Genomic DNA, 17,315 nt, shown 5'->3' with positions numbered 1-17,315 from the left:
CGGATATCGAGCGGGTACCCACACGGGGATCTCCAGCAATCCGGCGACCCCATCCCTGGGGAGCCCATTCCATTGCCCGACCACCCTGTGGGCGAAGAACCCCTTTCCTCCCGGGGCAGTCGCACACGGCGGCGAGCCGCAGCCGAGCCCGGGCAGCCCGATCGCTCTGAGGCGGGCCTGGGGCGGAGCCGCGCCCGCCATGCGCCCCCTCAGCGCTCCCGCGCACGCGCACCAGATGTCCTGTACCGCCGCCTGCACCGCCCGCCCCCGAGCAGGCGCCCCGAGGAGGCGCCAGGCGGCCCCTTTCCCTCCCCCTCGGCCCCGGCCCCTTCCCCGCCCGGCCGCCGCCTGAGGGGAGAGGAGGCGCCGCCGCCGCCCCTCCGCCAGGCCCCGGAGCTCCGCGCCGCGCCGAGCGGCCCTGCCTCGTCCCCCGGCGCTCTCTGCTGAACCACGGGGCCCTGTGCATGAATTATGTCTGCCACAAGCGTTGACCCTCAGGTGAGTGAGTGGCGGGGCGGCCCGGGGGCGGGGGGGTTCCCGGGCCTGCGGCTGCAGGCCCCGCCAGGCTTTGCTTCTCCCCCTCGGCTGCTGTAGACCTCCATCGTTCTCCTGAACTTCCCCCGTGGGCACAGCACGTTCCCGCCTCCTCGCCGGGGCCATTTCTCAGCAAGGCCGGTGCTGAGTGATACGTGGAACACGCTGCTCCAGCCGCGGCCCAAACAAACCTTGAGATGCTGCTGGCCATTTTTAGAAGTCTCTTTCCCGTCCTCAGAAGCTGTGGGCTTTGCAGTGCCTACGATAATACAAGCGTTTTTTCTAAAATTAACTTTTTTATTTTCCTTTTCTTTTTTTCTCCCGTAATCACGTGCCGTGGCTTCCCAGAGACCGAAAGGACAGGATAATAAAGGTGAGAAATCGCGCTGTGATCTGGTCGTTTAAATTGTTACTGTAAGAGATCAGTTACACAGGTACCTGTAGGTGAGCAGAAATGTATCGCTGTTACTCTGCATGGAAAACATCTGGGAATGAAATGTGTGCTTTGTTTCAAAAATAACATCGACTGCCATTCATCCAAGCTTGCCTGCATCCCACTTAATGCTGCTGCATTTGCAGTGGGAAGGACTCTGTGTCGGTATTAAATAATTCCCCTGGTTTAAGATGAAGCAGGTTGCTGTGTACAGTCACAAGGATATCCCTGTACAATGTATGTATTTTTGCCTACTTTTGCATGCTCTGTGAATGCAGTTGTGTTGCTGCTCTGCTGTTGGCTGAGATATTTACTTAAGCCCATAAACTTAATTTTGGGAACTTAAAAGATGGTTAATTTCTGTTGAGATAATAGGCATTTTTATAACTTCTGCTTCAACTGAAATTAAACTTAGTAACAAGTAATTTAAAAATACGCTAATTCTTACTATGATTGCTAACAAGTCTGTAACTCTTAAGACTTAGAAAGTAATAATATCCAACTCATAAATGCTTTTTAATACATCTTAAACTGCCTTGAAAATCCAGCTCCTTCTAGTTGAAGGAACACATCTCCCTGTGTTTGTAAACACTCTTTTACCTCTACTCCCCTTGATAAACTTTGCAGAAATACTCTGCTAAATCCCCAAACTTGTTTGCTAAACACTTTATTTGGTGTAGTATTATATTTAGTTCAGCTGTTGTATGAAATAGGTAAATACAGCAACTACCACACTGTGTATTTGACCTTTTTTTTAAAAAATTTAAAGCAAACAGGAAATTATTTGAAGGGACCTAATAGCTGTGTTGGGTTTGTATATCATTCAGTAATGGGTTTCAAATGCTTATCAGACATTCTTTTATGCTGAAGTAGGACTTTATGGCAGATATCTCTTTTTTTACAGATGAGAATGTTGAAACTTAAGTTTTCCTGAAAATATCAGGATGCCAAAGCTCTTAGCAGTCTTCATTTCATAATTAAATGTAACCTCACCTCATCTTATTTTAGCCAGCTTAAGCAGTGAATAGCACACGCTGGGAGAACTGTGAGTTTGTGTGTTCTAATTATGGGCCAGAACAATAGATGTTGTTTCCCAATCTTTTTTCACAAAATTGTTCTCAGTAATTATTTCTTGTTGGGAGTTAATTCACATGAGTTGTTTACTCACTCTCAGCTGTAGAATTTTTAATTACTACTTTTTAAAATTTATTCAAACTTTGTTTTATAAGCAGTAATATAAAGAGACAGTATCTGGGGGGTGGGAAATGTCATCCCTTGGTCTTTTTATGAGTCTTTCTGGTTTGCAGAAGAAACATGGCTTTTCCTAAAGTAGCACAGGGTGGAAAATCACTCCTTCAATGCTGCTGCTGCTGCTGTTATAATGTGCTGTAACCCTTTTTTTTGTAGTACAAAATGGTTCATTACATCAGAAGGACACAGTTCATGACAACGATTTTGAACCTTACCTTTCCGGGCAGTCAAATCAGGTTAGTGTATTTTTAACTTAGTTTTTTTTTTTTTTCCTTAGGCATGCTGTTGGCACTCCATTCATAGGATTGTGTGGAGGGAGCAAATGCCTTAAATAGAAATGGAAAAAGAAATGACAGCATATTGTGTTACTTGGTGATACAACCAGCATTTGTGTTCCCAAAGCTAATATTACTCTGCATCTCCAGATGGCCACAAGTGAAAATGAAGTTGATGCTCCAAGGAGCTGGAGCTGATTCCTCCTCCCCTTGCAGGTTGTTGGTGTGGCTGGACTGAGCCTCATCTTACAGCTCTTTGATAGGCCAGTTGCTTGTGGGACTCAAGAATTCTGCTTTTGGACTCTCCTGATTTCTGTTATTTATATAATCACAGAAATTAACGTAGTTGAGATTTGAATTGGATGCTCTCTAGGTACTTTGTAGAGTTGTCCCATTTTTTACACTTCAGCAAATGTTGTTCTTCATGTCCTCTGATATATTTTGAGAATTAAAGGTGTGTTACTTAAGAGTTAGGAACTGTAATGTAAACTCTCTTTATAATGTGCATTAAATCATTAAATCAACATCCATGGCTAAAATACCATTATAATTGAAAGTATTCTCTGAAGTGATTTTTGACTTCACATTCAAATCTTTAAAGGGAGCAAAATGTATAGAAACTGGAGAAGCAAAAAGTTTTCATTCACAAGTATGAAACACCATTTCAGAGAGAAACATTTAGCAGAGGTAAATGATGGGATGGCTAAGTGTTACATTTTAAATAGGAAATTTATAATTCAGCCTGAAGCTGTCAGATGCCAGTGTTAATATTGATAACATCATTGAGCTTGCTTGCAGCATAGACATGTTCTCCAGACTTAAAACAATTTAATGGGAGGCATTCCTTCTCTTGGAGTTAATGTGCTGTGGAAGGTAGAAAAGCCTTTGTGGGGAAGAAGGGAAGCAAAATCTTAATTTTTAATGCACAATTAATTATAAAAGAAATTGAGGTTTTCACCTCCCTCTGATTTTTTTAAATTGTGCTTCATCACATTTGTATGTGATTTTTTAATGACTTAAAACTAAACTTGAAATACACTGAATGTTCACATAGAAAAAATAGACCCATCTATTACAGTTTTATTCTGGGAAATTTGTGTTTGCTGTCAACAAGCCAAATTATTAGGATTAAATAGAAAAATTGCTATGGCTGTTAGAATTTCCATAATTATAATAAAAGTTTTCTTTATGAAAGTGGAGCTCCATTGACCAATTTATTTATGCTGCAGTGAAAAATTGGCATGGCACAAGAAACAATTGTGTAGGTCCTCTTACAATTTTAAGTGAAAAGTGACAGTAGCATTAATTAGGACTGTGAGATTTTGTACTGAAGACAACCATGTTGCTGAACAAAGCCTTATTATCCAGTTATCCAGTCAGATTTATTCAGCCCTTGAAAATTACTGTAAAGTACAGATGACTTAAAAAAATTTGAAACCAACTGGATATTTTAAGTAAACTTAAGAAATTGAAGCCCCAGCTGACACAATAATATATTTAACATCAAAAGTCAAATATAGGTGAGTAATATTGTGTTAAAAGTACTTTTAAGAGCAGAGGAAACTGAGTCAAGTAGGCTCTTCATATACAGATTTACAGTCAGCAAGAAAAGCATCCTCCTGTAAAGTCAGTGAGAACCAGAAGATTATTCCTGTGGAGCAGGCAGTCACCAGCAAGGAGCATATTTTGGGGAATAACAGAATGGTTGAGTTGGTTTTGTTTGAGGATTTTTAATAAAAAAGATACAGAAGGTGCAGAAAGGTCAAGGATAAGTTTATTGAAATAAACCTTCTGCTGTTGAAGGGAAGAACTTCTGTCAGGGTTTATTTTACACACTGGCATAAAGCCAGTCAAAATAAATTGTTTGGTAAGGATGGCTCCTGCAACTTCCCTTGAATCTTGTTAGAATCCTTGTAGAGACTTTACAGGCTGTGTTAAGAAATGACAGCTGCAGGAATTGTCTAAAATCTTTTAGCCTAAATATTTCTGAGACAAAACACTTGTTTTTCTCTAGACTTACTCTTTTTGGTCTTAGATTCTAAACTTGAAGAATTTATGATCATAAGTATCTTAGAGAACTGCTTATATCTCCTCCCTCTCATCTACATTTGTTTTACATTTTTTTCTTAAATTAACACTTTAAAATATAACACTCAGCAGTGTCAAAGTCTTTCAGAAAAATGGATTTTTATGCTAAATATTGATTACTTTAGCTTGGGAGGCTCAGATACTCAGTGTGTTTTAGAGGATCATCTCATAGAAAGGTGATTTCTGTACCTCTTGTTAGTGATAGAACCAGTGTTAATATTGATGACATCACTGAGCTTGCTTGCAGCATAGACACGTTCTCCAGACTTAAAATAATTTAATGGGAGGCATTCCTTCTCTTGGAGTTAATGTGCTGTGGAAGGTAGAAAAGCCTTTGTGGGGAAGAAGGGAAGCAAAATCTTAATTTTTAATGCACAATTAATTATAAAAGAAATTGAGGTTTTCACCTCCCTCTGATTTTTTTAAATTGTGCTTCATCACATTTGTATGTGATTTTTTAATGACTTAAAACTAAACTTGAAATACACTGAATGTTCACATAGAAAAAATAGACCCATCTATTACAGTTTTATTCTGGGAAATTTGTGTTTGCTGTCAACAAGCCAAATTATTAGGATTAAATAGAAAAATTGCTATGGCTGTTAGAATTTCCATAATTATAATAAAAGTTTTCTTTATGAAAGTGGAGCTCCATTGACCAATTTATTTATGCTGCAGTGAAAAATTGGCATGGCACAAGAAACAATTGTGTAGGTCCTCTTACAATTTTAAGTGAAAAGTGACAGTAGCATTAATTAGGACTGTGAGATTTTGTACTGAAGACAACCATGTTGCTGAACAAAGCCTTATTATCCAGTTATCCAGTCAGATTTATTCAGCCCTTGAAAATTACTGTAAAGTACAGATGACTTAAAAAAATTTGAAACCAACTGGATATTTTAAGTAAACTTAAGAAATTGAAGCCCCAGCTGACACAATAATATATTTAACATCAAAAGTCAAATATAGGTGAGTAATATTGTGTTAAAAGTACTTTTAAGAGCAGAGGAAACTGAGTCAAGTAGGCTCTTCATATACAGATTTACAGTCAGCAAGAAAAGCATCCTCCTGTAAAGTCAGTGAGAACCAGAAGATTATTCCTGTGGAGCAGGCAGTCACCAGCAAGGAGCATATTTTGGGGAATAACAGAATGGTTGAGTTGGTTTTGTTTGAGGATTTTTAATAAAAAAGATACAGAAGGTGCAGAAAGGTCAAGGATAAGTTTATTGAAATAAACCTTCTGCTGTTGAAGGGAAGAACTTCTGTCAGGGTTTATTTTACACACTGGCATAAAGCCAGTCAAAATAAATTGTTTGGTAAGGATGGCTCCTGCAACTTCCCTTGAATCTTGTTAGAATCCTTGTAGAGACTTTACAGGCTGTGTTAAGAAATGACAGCTGCAGGAATTGTCTAAAATCTTTTAGCCTAAATATTTCTGAGACAAAACACTTGCTTTTCTCTAGGCTTACTCTTTTTGGTCTTAGATTCTAAACTTGAAGAATTTATGATCATAAGTATCTCAGAGAACTGCTTGTATCTCCTCCCTCTCATCTGCATTTGTTTTACATTTTTTTTCTTAAATTAACATTTTAAAATATAACACTCAGCAGTGTCAAAGTCTTTCAGAAAAATGGATTTTTATGCTAAATATTGATTACTTTAGCTTGGGAGGCTCAGATACTCAGTGTGTTTTAGAGGATCATCTCATAGAAAGGGGATTTCTGTACCTCTTGTTAGTGATAGAATTTGTGTGTAAATAAAGGCAGCTTGAACAGTGGCAGAGATAATTTCTTTTGAGTCAATAACATTGAATTTAGGCTGTTTCAATCTCTGAAGTGTTCGCAGTACTGTATGGAAGTCTTGGAGGCATATTGTGGTATAATTCTGTGTATGAAACATAAGGCTATTGAATTACTCTGGTTTTGGGGTATCATGGAAAAGAGGTCATTGAAAAATGAGCAGTAAAAATGATTCTCTATCAGTTGGATATTAGGCTTATCTTCACTAAGGGGAGGATTTTGCTTTTTTTTTTCTTCTTGGAAAGCTGAGAAAGAATCAGATTTTTAGAAAAATGACTGAAGTTCTGGTGCAGTTTTCCTAATTTTGCAGATAGATTTTTCTTTTCAAGTTTGAAATCTAGCAGTTTGAAAGAAGAGTTCCTCTTCTTAAAATAGTCTTTATGAGTAAGGAAAGGCGAGCTACTGTTTGACTCATTAACAGGAGATGTTGACCTTCCCACCCCCTCTCTGGTAATTATGGTTGGAGTGTCACTTTGGAAGGTCTCCAATATATGTGCTTCAAGTTGATTTGAAGAGGAATAAAACCCACTTTAGAACATCCTGGCTTTGTTCTTTTGCACTGCTGAATGTAAGAATCATATGGAATGCTTCAAAATCAGGTGCCAGCCAAGTGTTAGTGAGAGGAAAAGCTTCTCAGCTTGGTGTAAGACTTAACAGTTGAAGGGGAGGAAATTTCAGAGGAGGTCTGTTGGTTTATAAATGTTTGCTCTCTAATTTCATGAGTAGGAGAGATGTCCTGTTTGGAAGGACAGTCAGGAACACTCCTGCACAGTTGTAACTTTACCACTGAGGGAGGAAAAGACTTATGCAGCAGGCTGGAAAGGGTCCTTCTGCCAGATTTGGGCTGGCCTGTGTCATGTGTCACCTGGGCATGGATTTGCCTCTGGTGCACCAGGCCCTGTAATGTTAGTTTGTATCTCTTGCCTGTGGCAAACTTGGCATGTGTGTCAGAAGTAACCTGTGTATGTTCTACTGCTTGAGGTGTGGGATTTTTGTTAGAGACTGTTGGCTCCTCAGAACAGCTCCATAATGAGCATTGTAACAGTATGTTCTCAGCTTGGTGTAAGACTTAACAGTTGAAGGGGAGGAAATTTCAGAGGAGGTCTGTTGGTTTATAAATGTTTGCTCTCTAATTTCATGAGTAGGAGAGATGTCCTGTTTGGAAGGACAGTCAGGAACACTCCTGCACAGTTGTAACTTTACCACTGAGGGAGGAAAAGACTTATGCAGCAGGCTGGAAAGGGTCCTTCTGCCAGATTTGGGCTGGCCTGTGTCATGTGTCACCTGGGCATGGATTTGCCTCTGGTGCACCAGGCCCTGTAATGTTAGTTTGTATCTCTTGCCTGTGGCAAACTTGGCATGTGTGTCAGAAGTAACCTGTGTATGTTCTACTGCTTGAGGTGTGAGATTTTGTTGGAGACTGTTGGAACAGCTCCATAATGAGGATTGTAACAGTATTTTATATGTATTGTCATACTAAGGTGATTTAGTCTAAAGGTTCTTCCATGTAGCAGTCTAGAAATGCTAAATATCCTCAGTTCTGTGAGCTACAAAATATTGTTAGAGAAGTTCCTTGCAATAATTTGGGGTGTTGGCTACTAAATAACCTTAGTAGTGTGAGATTACATGGTTTCAACATCTCAAGTACTACCCTCGATGTGAGCCCCTAGTCCTGGGGTATTATAAATGCCCAGATTCATGTTAGCCCTGAATCCTTCTTGGAATGTGAACTAAGATCTGTCATTAGAAATTACATTACTTTGTCTCTAGTGTTCTTTTCTGTTTGGTGTTGTGGCTGTTTATAAATGAAGAGTTTATTTATCTGGTGACTGTTTTTTCTCTTTAACAGAACAGTAGCTATCCATCAATGACTGATCCTTATCTGTCCAGTTATTATCCACCATCTATTGGGTTCCCCTATTCTCTCAGTGAAGCACCATGGTCTACAGGAGGAGATCCTCCTATCCCTTATCTCACCACCTATGGACAGCTCAGTAATGGGGATCATCATTTTATGCACGATGCCGTTTTTGGACAGCCTGGGGGTCTGGGAAATAATATCTATCAACACCGCTTTAACTTTTTCCCTGAAAATCCTGCCTTCTCAGCTTGGGGAACAAGCGGATCCCAAGGACAGCAGACACAAAGCTCAGCATATGGGAGCAGTTACAGCTACCCACCCAGTTCTCTGGGGGGTACCATTGTGGATGGACAAACAGGATTTCATAATGATACATTAAATAAAGCTCCTGGAATGAACAGTATTGAACAGGGAATGGTTGGACTTAAGATTGGTGGAGATGTTACAACTTCTGCAGTGAAAACAGTAGGTTCTGTTGTTAACAGTGCCGGGATGACAGGCGCCCTCTCTGGCAATGGTGGATCTAATGTAAACTTGCCAGTATCTAAACCAACCTCTTGGGCTGCTATTGCCAGCAAGCCTGCAAAACCACAGCCTAAAATGAAAACAAAAACTGGACCTGTAATCGGAGGAGCGTTGCCTCCTCCCCCTATAAAGCATAATATGGACATAGGTACTTGGGACAATAAGGGTCCTGTGGCAAAAGTTCCTGCCCCCCAACAGATACCTTCTCCTCAGTCTGTTCCACAGCCACAGCAACCAATTGTTCAGCCTGTTCCAGCTCAGCCTCCTCCATTGACTCAGCCACAGTATCAGACCCCTCAGCAGCCACCCCAAAACCGCTGGGTTGCTCCTCGCAACAGAAATGCAGCTTTTGGCCAAAGTGGAGGAACTGGGAATGACACCAACTCAGCTGGCAGCACCCAGCCCAACCCTGTTCCAAGCGGTGAGTCCCATCCTGTCCTTGAAAAACTGAAAGCTGCTCACAGCTATAACCCTAAAGATTTCGAATGGAACCTTAAAAATGGACGTGTGTTCATAATAAAGAGCTATTCCGAGGATGATATTCATCGTTCCATTAAATATTCTATTTGGTGCAGTACGGAGCACGGCAACAAACGCCTGGACAGCGCTTTCCGCTCCATGAACAGCAAGGGCCCCGTGTACTTGCTGTTCAGTGTCAATGGCAGTGGACACTTCTGTGGAGTAGCAGAGATGAAATCACCTGTGGACTATGGCACCAGTGCAGGTGTCTGGTCTCAGGACAAGTGGAAGGGGAAATTTGATGTCAAGTGGATCTTTGTGAAGGATGTGCCCAACAACCAACTGAGACACATCAGGCTGGAGAACAATGACAACAAACCCGTTACAAACTCCCGTGATACACAGGAGGTGCCCTTAGAAAAAGCAAAACAAGTGCTTAAAATTATTGCTACTTACAAGCACACGACCTCCATCTTTGATGACTTTTCTCATTATGAAAAGCGCCAGGAAGAGGAGGAGGTGGTGCGGAAGGTAAACTTATTAAAAAATTTATTTTATACACAGATATGGGGAAAATGAATTGTGAAGGCTGCTATGGTGGAAAAATGTAAGTAGGATTTCAAAATGTTTTTGATACATCTCAACTTGATGGTTTCTTGTGTGTTTAGCAACACAAATCTGATGCAAATTTCTTTGTGAAAGTTTCACAGGTCAATGAGTTTCAAAGCAGAAAGCTAAGCAGTAATGCGGGTAAAGGACTTCATGTCCAGTTTATTGGAGTTTGATTTATTTTTTTTATCTTAAAATGGTTAATAGAAAATAGTTTCTGTTTCAGAATTGGGTTCTGCCAGTGATTGTCACTTAAGTTTTTTGCCTTAAATATGAGGTGTTTAAACACTGTTTGACTGGAACTGGGCTATCAAAATTGATACCTGTACTGGTATTTGAAATTTGTACATCACCTTTAAAAATAAGAAAACCTGATTTTGTTTATTCAGTTTATTTCTCTGGAAAAGAAAGAGTTGCATAATATTGCTGGAATAGTGCTAGAAAGAGTGCATTTATGCTGCTGAAGTCACATGTATTATTTGGATAAATAAAGGTTTTCAGTTCCCAGGTTTAATCTGTCTACTAATTCTTGAAGTTTTGAGTGAAGATGTAGTGAGAGAAGTCTGGGCAGTAACTGGGAGAGTGTAGTAAAACTTTGCATACACTTTCATGGCTCTAAGTCTGTCACAAGGGATCTCTGTCCCTCTCCATCCCACTTCCTCAGTTTCCAGAATGCCTTTCTCTAATTAGGCAGTCTAGAAGTAATGACCTGACAAAATGATAGGTGTCAGGATGTGTAGTTGCTACTGAAGTAACACTTAAATTTGTTTGGTGTTGATAGTGTTTCCTAGACCTTTTTTGTATAGCATTGCAATTACAGCATTTGTTTGACAGGCTGGTTTAGTTTAGGGTAGCTCACACTTGTTTTAAGATGCTTTTAAAGCAGGGATTTAATGCATGTTCCTGTAGCTTAAATTCTAAAATTGCCATTTCAAAAGTTTTGATAAAATTACTTTGAACTGTCTTCATAAATTCTACCCTTAAATTATGTGAGAAAAGGAGTTCAGTGTCTTTAAAACTTTGTGACAGAACCTTTCCTGGCCATGATAGATGTGCATAGCTGACCTCAGCTCAGCAGGGAAGGACAGCTTAAAATTGCAAGTTTTTCTTGTGTACTTCCTGTGGGGTTCCACAAGGTAAAACCTAGAGGGCTTTACTTGAACACTTCATTCCTTCAGTGGATAATTAACAATTCAATATTTAATGTGGCCTGTATCTTGGAGAGGTGTTCCCTTATGCAGGACAGAGTCCTGACAAAGTGAGGCAGCCTGGGTTCCTCTGCCCAGTGTTTGTGGTGTAGTGGAGTGTGATTGGTTTGGGTTTTTAATTCTGTCTCCCTGTGCTCTGCTGCCAGGGCTGGAGGGGAGAGTTGTGGGTGTTTAAGAAGTGAGAGCACAGGGAAAGTGATAACAGATCTACTCCTGCACAGATAACTCCCTGCCCTCAGCAAGATCCCAGTGGTGGCACAAACAGCAGAATTCCTGTGCTTTGTGGGGTCTCAGAGGGCTGGTGTTTGACTGTTGGGCTGATCTCATTTTGGGTTGATTTAATAAATGCAACAAATCCCCACTATCTGCAAAAATATTCTTACCTAGGTCACTGCTTTATTTATAACAGGATCAGTTTTTCAAAATAATGCATTTTTCTTCCTCATTTAAAACAGAGGCTCTGGTTTGTATTGCACATTCAGAAAGTAAACTATGAAGTCTAATTTAATATTTCTTAGAATCCTCTCAATAGCAAAGTACAGCGAGAAAGGTAATAGTGCTAGAGAGCTAAAGCAGAGCAGCAGTGAAGGAATGAAAAATAAGATGCTGTTTGTCAGGTTGCACTCTATAAAACTTGATTGGAAAATCTCTATTTTTTTCCTCTTCATTGATAAAATGAATTTTAGAAGTCCAGCTGATTACTAGAAGAGTTTGGTTTTTACAGGATATACACACACCTAAAGTTCTTATTTTTAAGAAGTTTGTGCTAATGAAGTTCAAACCTTCCTGTTAACAAAGTTAATCTTCCTATGACAGTAATTTTTGAAGAATCTTATTGCCAGTTAAAATGTCTTGCAACCTAATTGACATTTTCAGATAGTTGTTGGTGTATGTGCCATCTTAATTGATTTTTAGATTGCTGGGTTTAACTCATTATACTCTTGTTTAGCTGTAAAATCTTGGAAATTTTGTAATTCCATTTCACTGCTGTTGTGATTACTAAGGGACACAATTCTCAAAAAGCCATACATGGAGAGCTTAAATGATACAATTTCATTTATACACAAATATTTAGTAGAGAATAATAAAGTAATCTGTGCAGGGCAAGCCACAGGCATTCAGCTCTTTAGATGGCTCCAGTTTGTTGCTAACCAGCATTTCCATGGCTGCTGTGTGCAGAGCCAGCTCCAGCTTGTGCTGCTGGGTTTAACTGATGTAGGGGCCTCAGTGTCAGTGCCAGATCATCCAGGGAGGCTTTGACAGGTACAGTGCTGGATGAAATTCTTCCAAGTGCCAAAGATTGATCACTTTGCAGCATTGCTGAAAGAAGGTATCCCTCCAGAACTGAGAGATGCTGGGGTGTAAGTCCAGCTTTAGGTTTGCCACACTGAAATACTTAACCCAGTCTGGTGACCCAGAACCTGGGAGGGGAGTATTGGGGTATTGGGGTCTGGAATGAAATAGCAAAACAGTGAGTGGTATGAATTCTCAGCTGACCCTCACAGCCTTTCTCAGTCAGTTCCAGAGCTGCTACAGTGCCCACAAAGAGCTACTTCTGTCACCAAAGCTCATGCTCAGAAAACTGTAAAAAAGTTGTGATGTGTGAGAGCTTCTTTAAAAAAAATTAGAGTATAATGTGGCATTAGTTACTAATATTTCCTAAAAGCATGCCATCAGAGCCTTGACAAAGTTGTTTTCCAAAGTTTAAAAGCTTGTGAAGACAAACTTGTTGCAGATCTTTGTCCTTCACAGGTGACAGATGAGCTGTCAGCAGCTCGTGCTCCCAGTTGGTCCCAGTTGCTGTACTGGGCTGCTGAGCTGCCACCTCTGATCCAGGCAGGGCACTCAGCTCTACACCTTGGTGTTGTGTTGGCATTGCTGCACAGCTCAGAAAGCTCCTGAATCACCAAGATTACCAGTTCTGCTTTAGGTGATTAACTACTGAAAAGTGTTGGCTGGTGTGTGTTGCTACTTGGAAATACTCATTTTCTCCTAACACTGGGTGGTGCCTTTCAGTGATGAGCTTTCTGTGAACACAGTCACAGAACTTAAAAGGATGGAATACTGTCCTTCCTCCAAAGCTCTAGTTAAAAAACATATTTTAAGATTAATACTGTGTTCCTGAGATAAAGAAAACATTTCTATTTTTGTGTCTGAAGATGAATGCTTTGATCTGACTTTAACCAAGTTTAGTAGGAAAGTTGAAGCTACTTTAGCCTGAGGTGAAGAGAAGAGAAGTTTGACAGGGATGAGTGTCTCCAAGGTGGAAATCTCTGCAAGTTTTGTGGAAACCTGTTTTCCCTGTGTCTGAAGACCATACAGATTAGTGTCCTGAAGGAGAAGCGTGCAGCTGGAGCTCTCCTGTGAGATATCAAGAGTATTCCACTGGAGAAGAGAAGCTGAAGGCTCCGGATCTTCAGAACCAAAATGAGCACAGCTTTGTTAGCTGCTTACAAAACTGTTTGTGCTTGCTTGCAGTAGTGCTAAATAGCAGTAAGGAAGAGAATTTGAGAGTTAGAGCTTCTAAAAAGCAGCCATGCTCGAGAGCACGAAGAACTGTTACATCAGTTTATGTGGTTTCAGACATTTGTAAAGAGGAAGACTCAGATTAGCCCCCAAGAGAGAAAGCAAAAAGCAAGGTAGGAGGAACTGCTTGGGAACTTACTGAGTAAAGAGCACTTTTTACTGAATTAGAGTCTGAGCTGAGTTTCTGAATGCCATGAGCACTTCAGGTGGAGGTCTCAGGTGCTAGCCTGCCTCTTTTTGCCATGAGAATGGAAAGCTTCCATTTCTAAAGAAAGTGGGATTAGGGAGGTCAGTGGATTACTACACAGAAAACTAAAAATAAGTTAAATAAGTTCCATGAGGTGGCAGTGGGAAAGAGTGGGCTCATGAACCTGGTAGACCTGTAAAGGGGATGTGCCACCTTGGAAATGGAAGTTGGAAATAGGATGAAACAATTACTCTTTTTGGGAGCCTGAAAATGGAGTTGATATGATTCAGTTCTAGATACTTTGTAACCACCTTTTGTTTGAAATGTCAGGCAGACATAAGCTCTTTTTATTAAGAACAACATGTAATGTTCTGACACTGCCATTAGGAAATGGCTTTTGCTGATAATTCATCATAGTTGAGAGTTAAAAGACAGGAGGAATAGATTTTTATAATAAATTCTACCACTTTACACAGCTTGTTTTGTTGATTTGATAAAGCAACTTTGCTATCTTACTTCTGTCTTAAATTATATATTAATATTTCATTCTGGACTTTGTTGGCTTAATTTTATTATGAAAATCAAAATATATTGATTTCTGCCTGGAGGCAGAAATCAATATATTCAGTTTTTAAAAATCTCTTCTGGTTTTCATCCTGTGACCAGCTGAAGCAGCAAATGCAGTCTGTTACATTTACAATGTTTGGTATATTAGCAAGTAAGTTTTACATCACAACAGAAACAATTCTGAGGTGAACTTTTTACAGAATGAGTCCACAAAACAAAATGTGAAGGTGTTAGTTCAGGAGTTGGCTGGTGGTGGTGCTGAGGCTAATTCACAGTTTCCTTTGGAATAGGATTTGGTGCTATGTTGATGTGTTTAAGTACAGAACTGAGTCTTTCCATGCCAGTTCTGCACTGGAAGCAGCAAAGATGGGAAGGCTGAGCCCTTTCTGTTCATGTGCAGTGCTGCCCTGGCTGGAGGGTGCACAGGACTGAGGCACAGCAGCCTGGTTCTGTCCTGCTGGCCTTGCACTTCTGCCCTTGTGGGGCTCCTGCAGCCCTGATGAAGAAGTGCCCAGTTCTGCTGGGCACTGCTCAGGTGTCTGGAGCCCTGTGCTGCTGGGAGAGCACAGGGGCTCTGATGTGGAGCTCACCTGCAGGCAGCCCCCAGCTCTAGCCCTTAGGTGACCTTTACTGGCTTCAGTATTTGTGGTTAGCAGAAACTTGGGGAAAAAGGCTCAAAGACCCTCCCAGCAGCACTTTGGGACACCCTTGGGTTGGTCAGTCCAGCTGTGCTGGGTTTTATCAGGCTGTGTAGAAGCACAAACTTCCCTTCTACCTGATATTGTTTCTATCTCTTACCCCCCAAGTATTTCCCAGTGCTTCCCAGAATAGTTGAAGGAATGGGAAGAGTTAGAGACAGAATTTCTCGACAGCTCAAATCCCTGCTTTTACTGAATGTGACTAAACTCCAAAGTCATTTGAGTGCTTCAAAATTAGACCAGTTCTGTGGAGTTCACTAATCTGCCATCTGCTTTCTGCTCGTGTATTGGTTGTGCTACTACTGCAGTAGCTAAAATAATCCAGAAAGTAGAATATTGCAGATCCTGGTTCTCCTTAGGAGTGTTGACATTTCATACCTTTCTCTCTCTGTGACCTTGGTTTGAAGTGACTGCAGGTATTCATCCAGATGTTCCACCTGAGACTGCACTTAAAAACATTCTATTATCAAATCCTTGGGTTTGTTGGGTATGAACAGTATATTTATAAAATGTAGCAGCATTGTTTTAAGTGTGTAATTATCTGGGGTCACATTAGTTCTGTTAAACTACTAAAAACTCTGCTTGTTCCTTTGACTAAAATCTTAACTTTTTTCTCTTTGCAGGAACGTCAGAATCGAAACAAACAATAAGAATAAACATAAACAGTTTGATATATATACTAGAACTGATATTAGATTCGACTATGAGAAACAAAATTAAGTATAACTGGTGCTGTATCCTGGCATCAGGACAAACTAAAGCTTTCAGTTCCAATATATCTTCTCGTGCAGGGGAAATTAAGTTGTTGCATCTTTAAGTACATTGTAGTTTATTTTTGCCCAAGTGGATCTGCATTAATTTGTATCTTTTTTCTATGTAAAATTCTGTAGAAATCATTAATAAAGGTGTGTCTGTTTTTATTTTTTTAAGTTGGTAAACAGTTATATTAACCTAATGTGGACCTATACATGAGCATACTAAAGTGTCAGTGCTTCCCAAAGACTTTATTTTGGCACGAATTATGTTCCTAGCCAGATATAGAGATTATGGAGAATACATGACAAATCTTCCTTTATCCTCCTCCCAATCCCTTTTTCTTCATGGCAGAAGTAAGGAACCATGCATAGATTTTTTTTTTTTGTCATTAAAAAAAAGCAACTCCTAAGATACTGCACTTCAGAATTTTAAAATGAAAAAACCCCTACATTTCTGATCACTTTGTGCAGCTGCTCTGCCTCTTTATTTATCTGTACAATTACTCTTTTAAAACTGCTGATGCGCCATGTTGGTTTTTTCTGTCTAGTAGAAAATCAAATTGTCAGTGGAATTGTTTCTCTGGAAAATATTTCCCTTTCACATTCTGTTAACCAGTGCTTCAGTGTGCATCTGTTATTCCATATCCTGCCGAGGGTGAGCAAGACGCTTTCTCTCAGCCATAATTCTGCTTTACGGTTTTTGTAGCTTAATTAAATAATAATGTGATGCTATCGACATTGCAGGGGTTTTAAACAATGTGTTTAAACCTGTTTCAGCTTTCAGGTGTTATTAGTTAATTGCAGATCATTTTTAATCCTTCCCTTCATTACTCTCTCCCAACCCCCCCAAATCCTAATGCCATTTAAAGTTTTTATACCAATAATGCTGAGCTTTAACGTAGGAACTAATAGTACGGATAATATGATGGATTATTCCTCAGATGTTTAAAATTGACAGTGTGTTTGTCTAATTTTTTTTTTCTGTTGGATGAGTAAAAAAACCTGTTTTAAGAAATTGAATTTGCTGTCATGTTTTTGTGGAGTGAGGGGACCGTCGGAGAACCTGTCACCAACTGGAGTTCCAGTTAAGCATGGAAATGGTGCTCATGTCCGCTGCTCTAGCACACTGAATCTGCACGTGTTTATTGTAGAGGATCTTTTACTATATTAGAAAGCAAGTATCTTCTGAATACTATTTACTCCAAAAGGACCTCCAATTTAAATAAAGTTTAATCTGTATCATTTAGACTTGTATTTAGAACGTATAACTCTGTCTCTGGACTGTTACTGCCTGTAAGGAGTAATGGACAGCATCAGATTAACTTTTTCCTCTAGGAGAATACAAGCCTTAATAAACAATACATATTTAGCAAGCTTGATGTCATTTTCATTTTTTCCCTACATTCAGTTGTCTTCCTCTGTTCCAATCACACTTCATGCTGATTCCTCAATTAAATATAACTTGAGAAATGGTTTGATTGAGTAACTCAGATGTTTGCTCTCAGCACACCTGAACGGTTTCACAGGACCCTACAGAACA

The 17,315-nt window shown here is 40.0% G+C and overlaps 1 protein-coding gene across 2 annotated transcripts; it reads left to right on the top strand.

Annotated features, from left to right (window-relative positions):
• The first annotated feature begins 245 nt into the window (after nt 1-245).
• On the top strand, nt 246-17,148 carry YTHDF1 (YTH N6-methyladenosine RNA binding protein 1). 2 transcript variants are annotated; one of them, XM_039719196.1, is made up of 5 exons: nt 246-498; nt 883-907; nt 2,375-2,454; nt 8,230-9,756; nt 15,644-17,148. In XM_039719196.1, exons 1-5 carry the CDS (start codon nt 472-474, stop codon nt 15,668-15,670), a joined length of 1,686 nt encoding a protein of 561 aa, XP_039575130.1. In that variant the 5' UTR covers nt 246-471; the 3' UTR covers nt 15,671-17,148. The 2 variants fall into 2 exon arrangements, with proteins under 2 accessions (XP_039575130.1, XP_039575129.1); XM_039719195.1 differs by having other exon boundaries at nt 8,230-9,832.
• The last annotated feature ends 167 nt before the right edge of the window (nt 17,149-17,315 follow it).

Source organism: Passer montanus, unplaced genomic scaffold, assembly GCF_014805655.1.
Source record: "Passer montanus isolate IOZ18808 unplaced genomic scaffold, ASM1480565v1 scaffold41, whole genome shotgun sequence".
Lineage (NCBI taxonomy): Eukaryota > Metazoa > Chordata > Aves > Passeriformes > Passeridae > Passer > Passer montanus.
The sequence above is the reverse complement of the archived record's forward strand: the minus strand, read 5'-3'. Positions and strand labels throughout refer to the sequence as shown.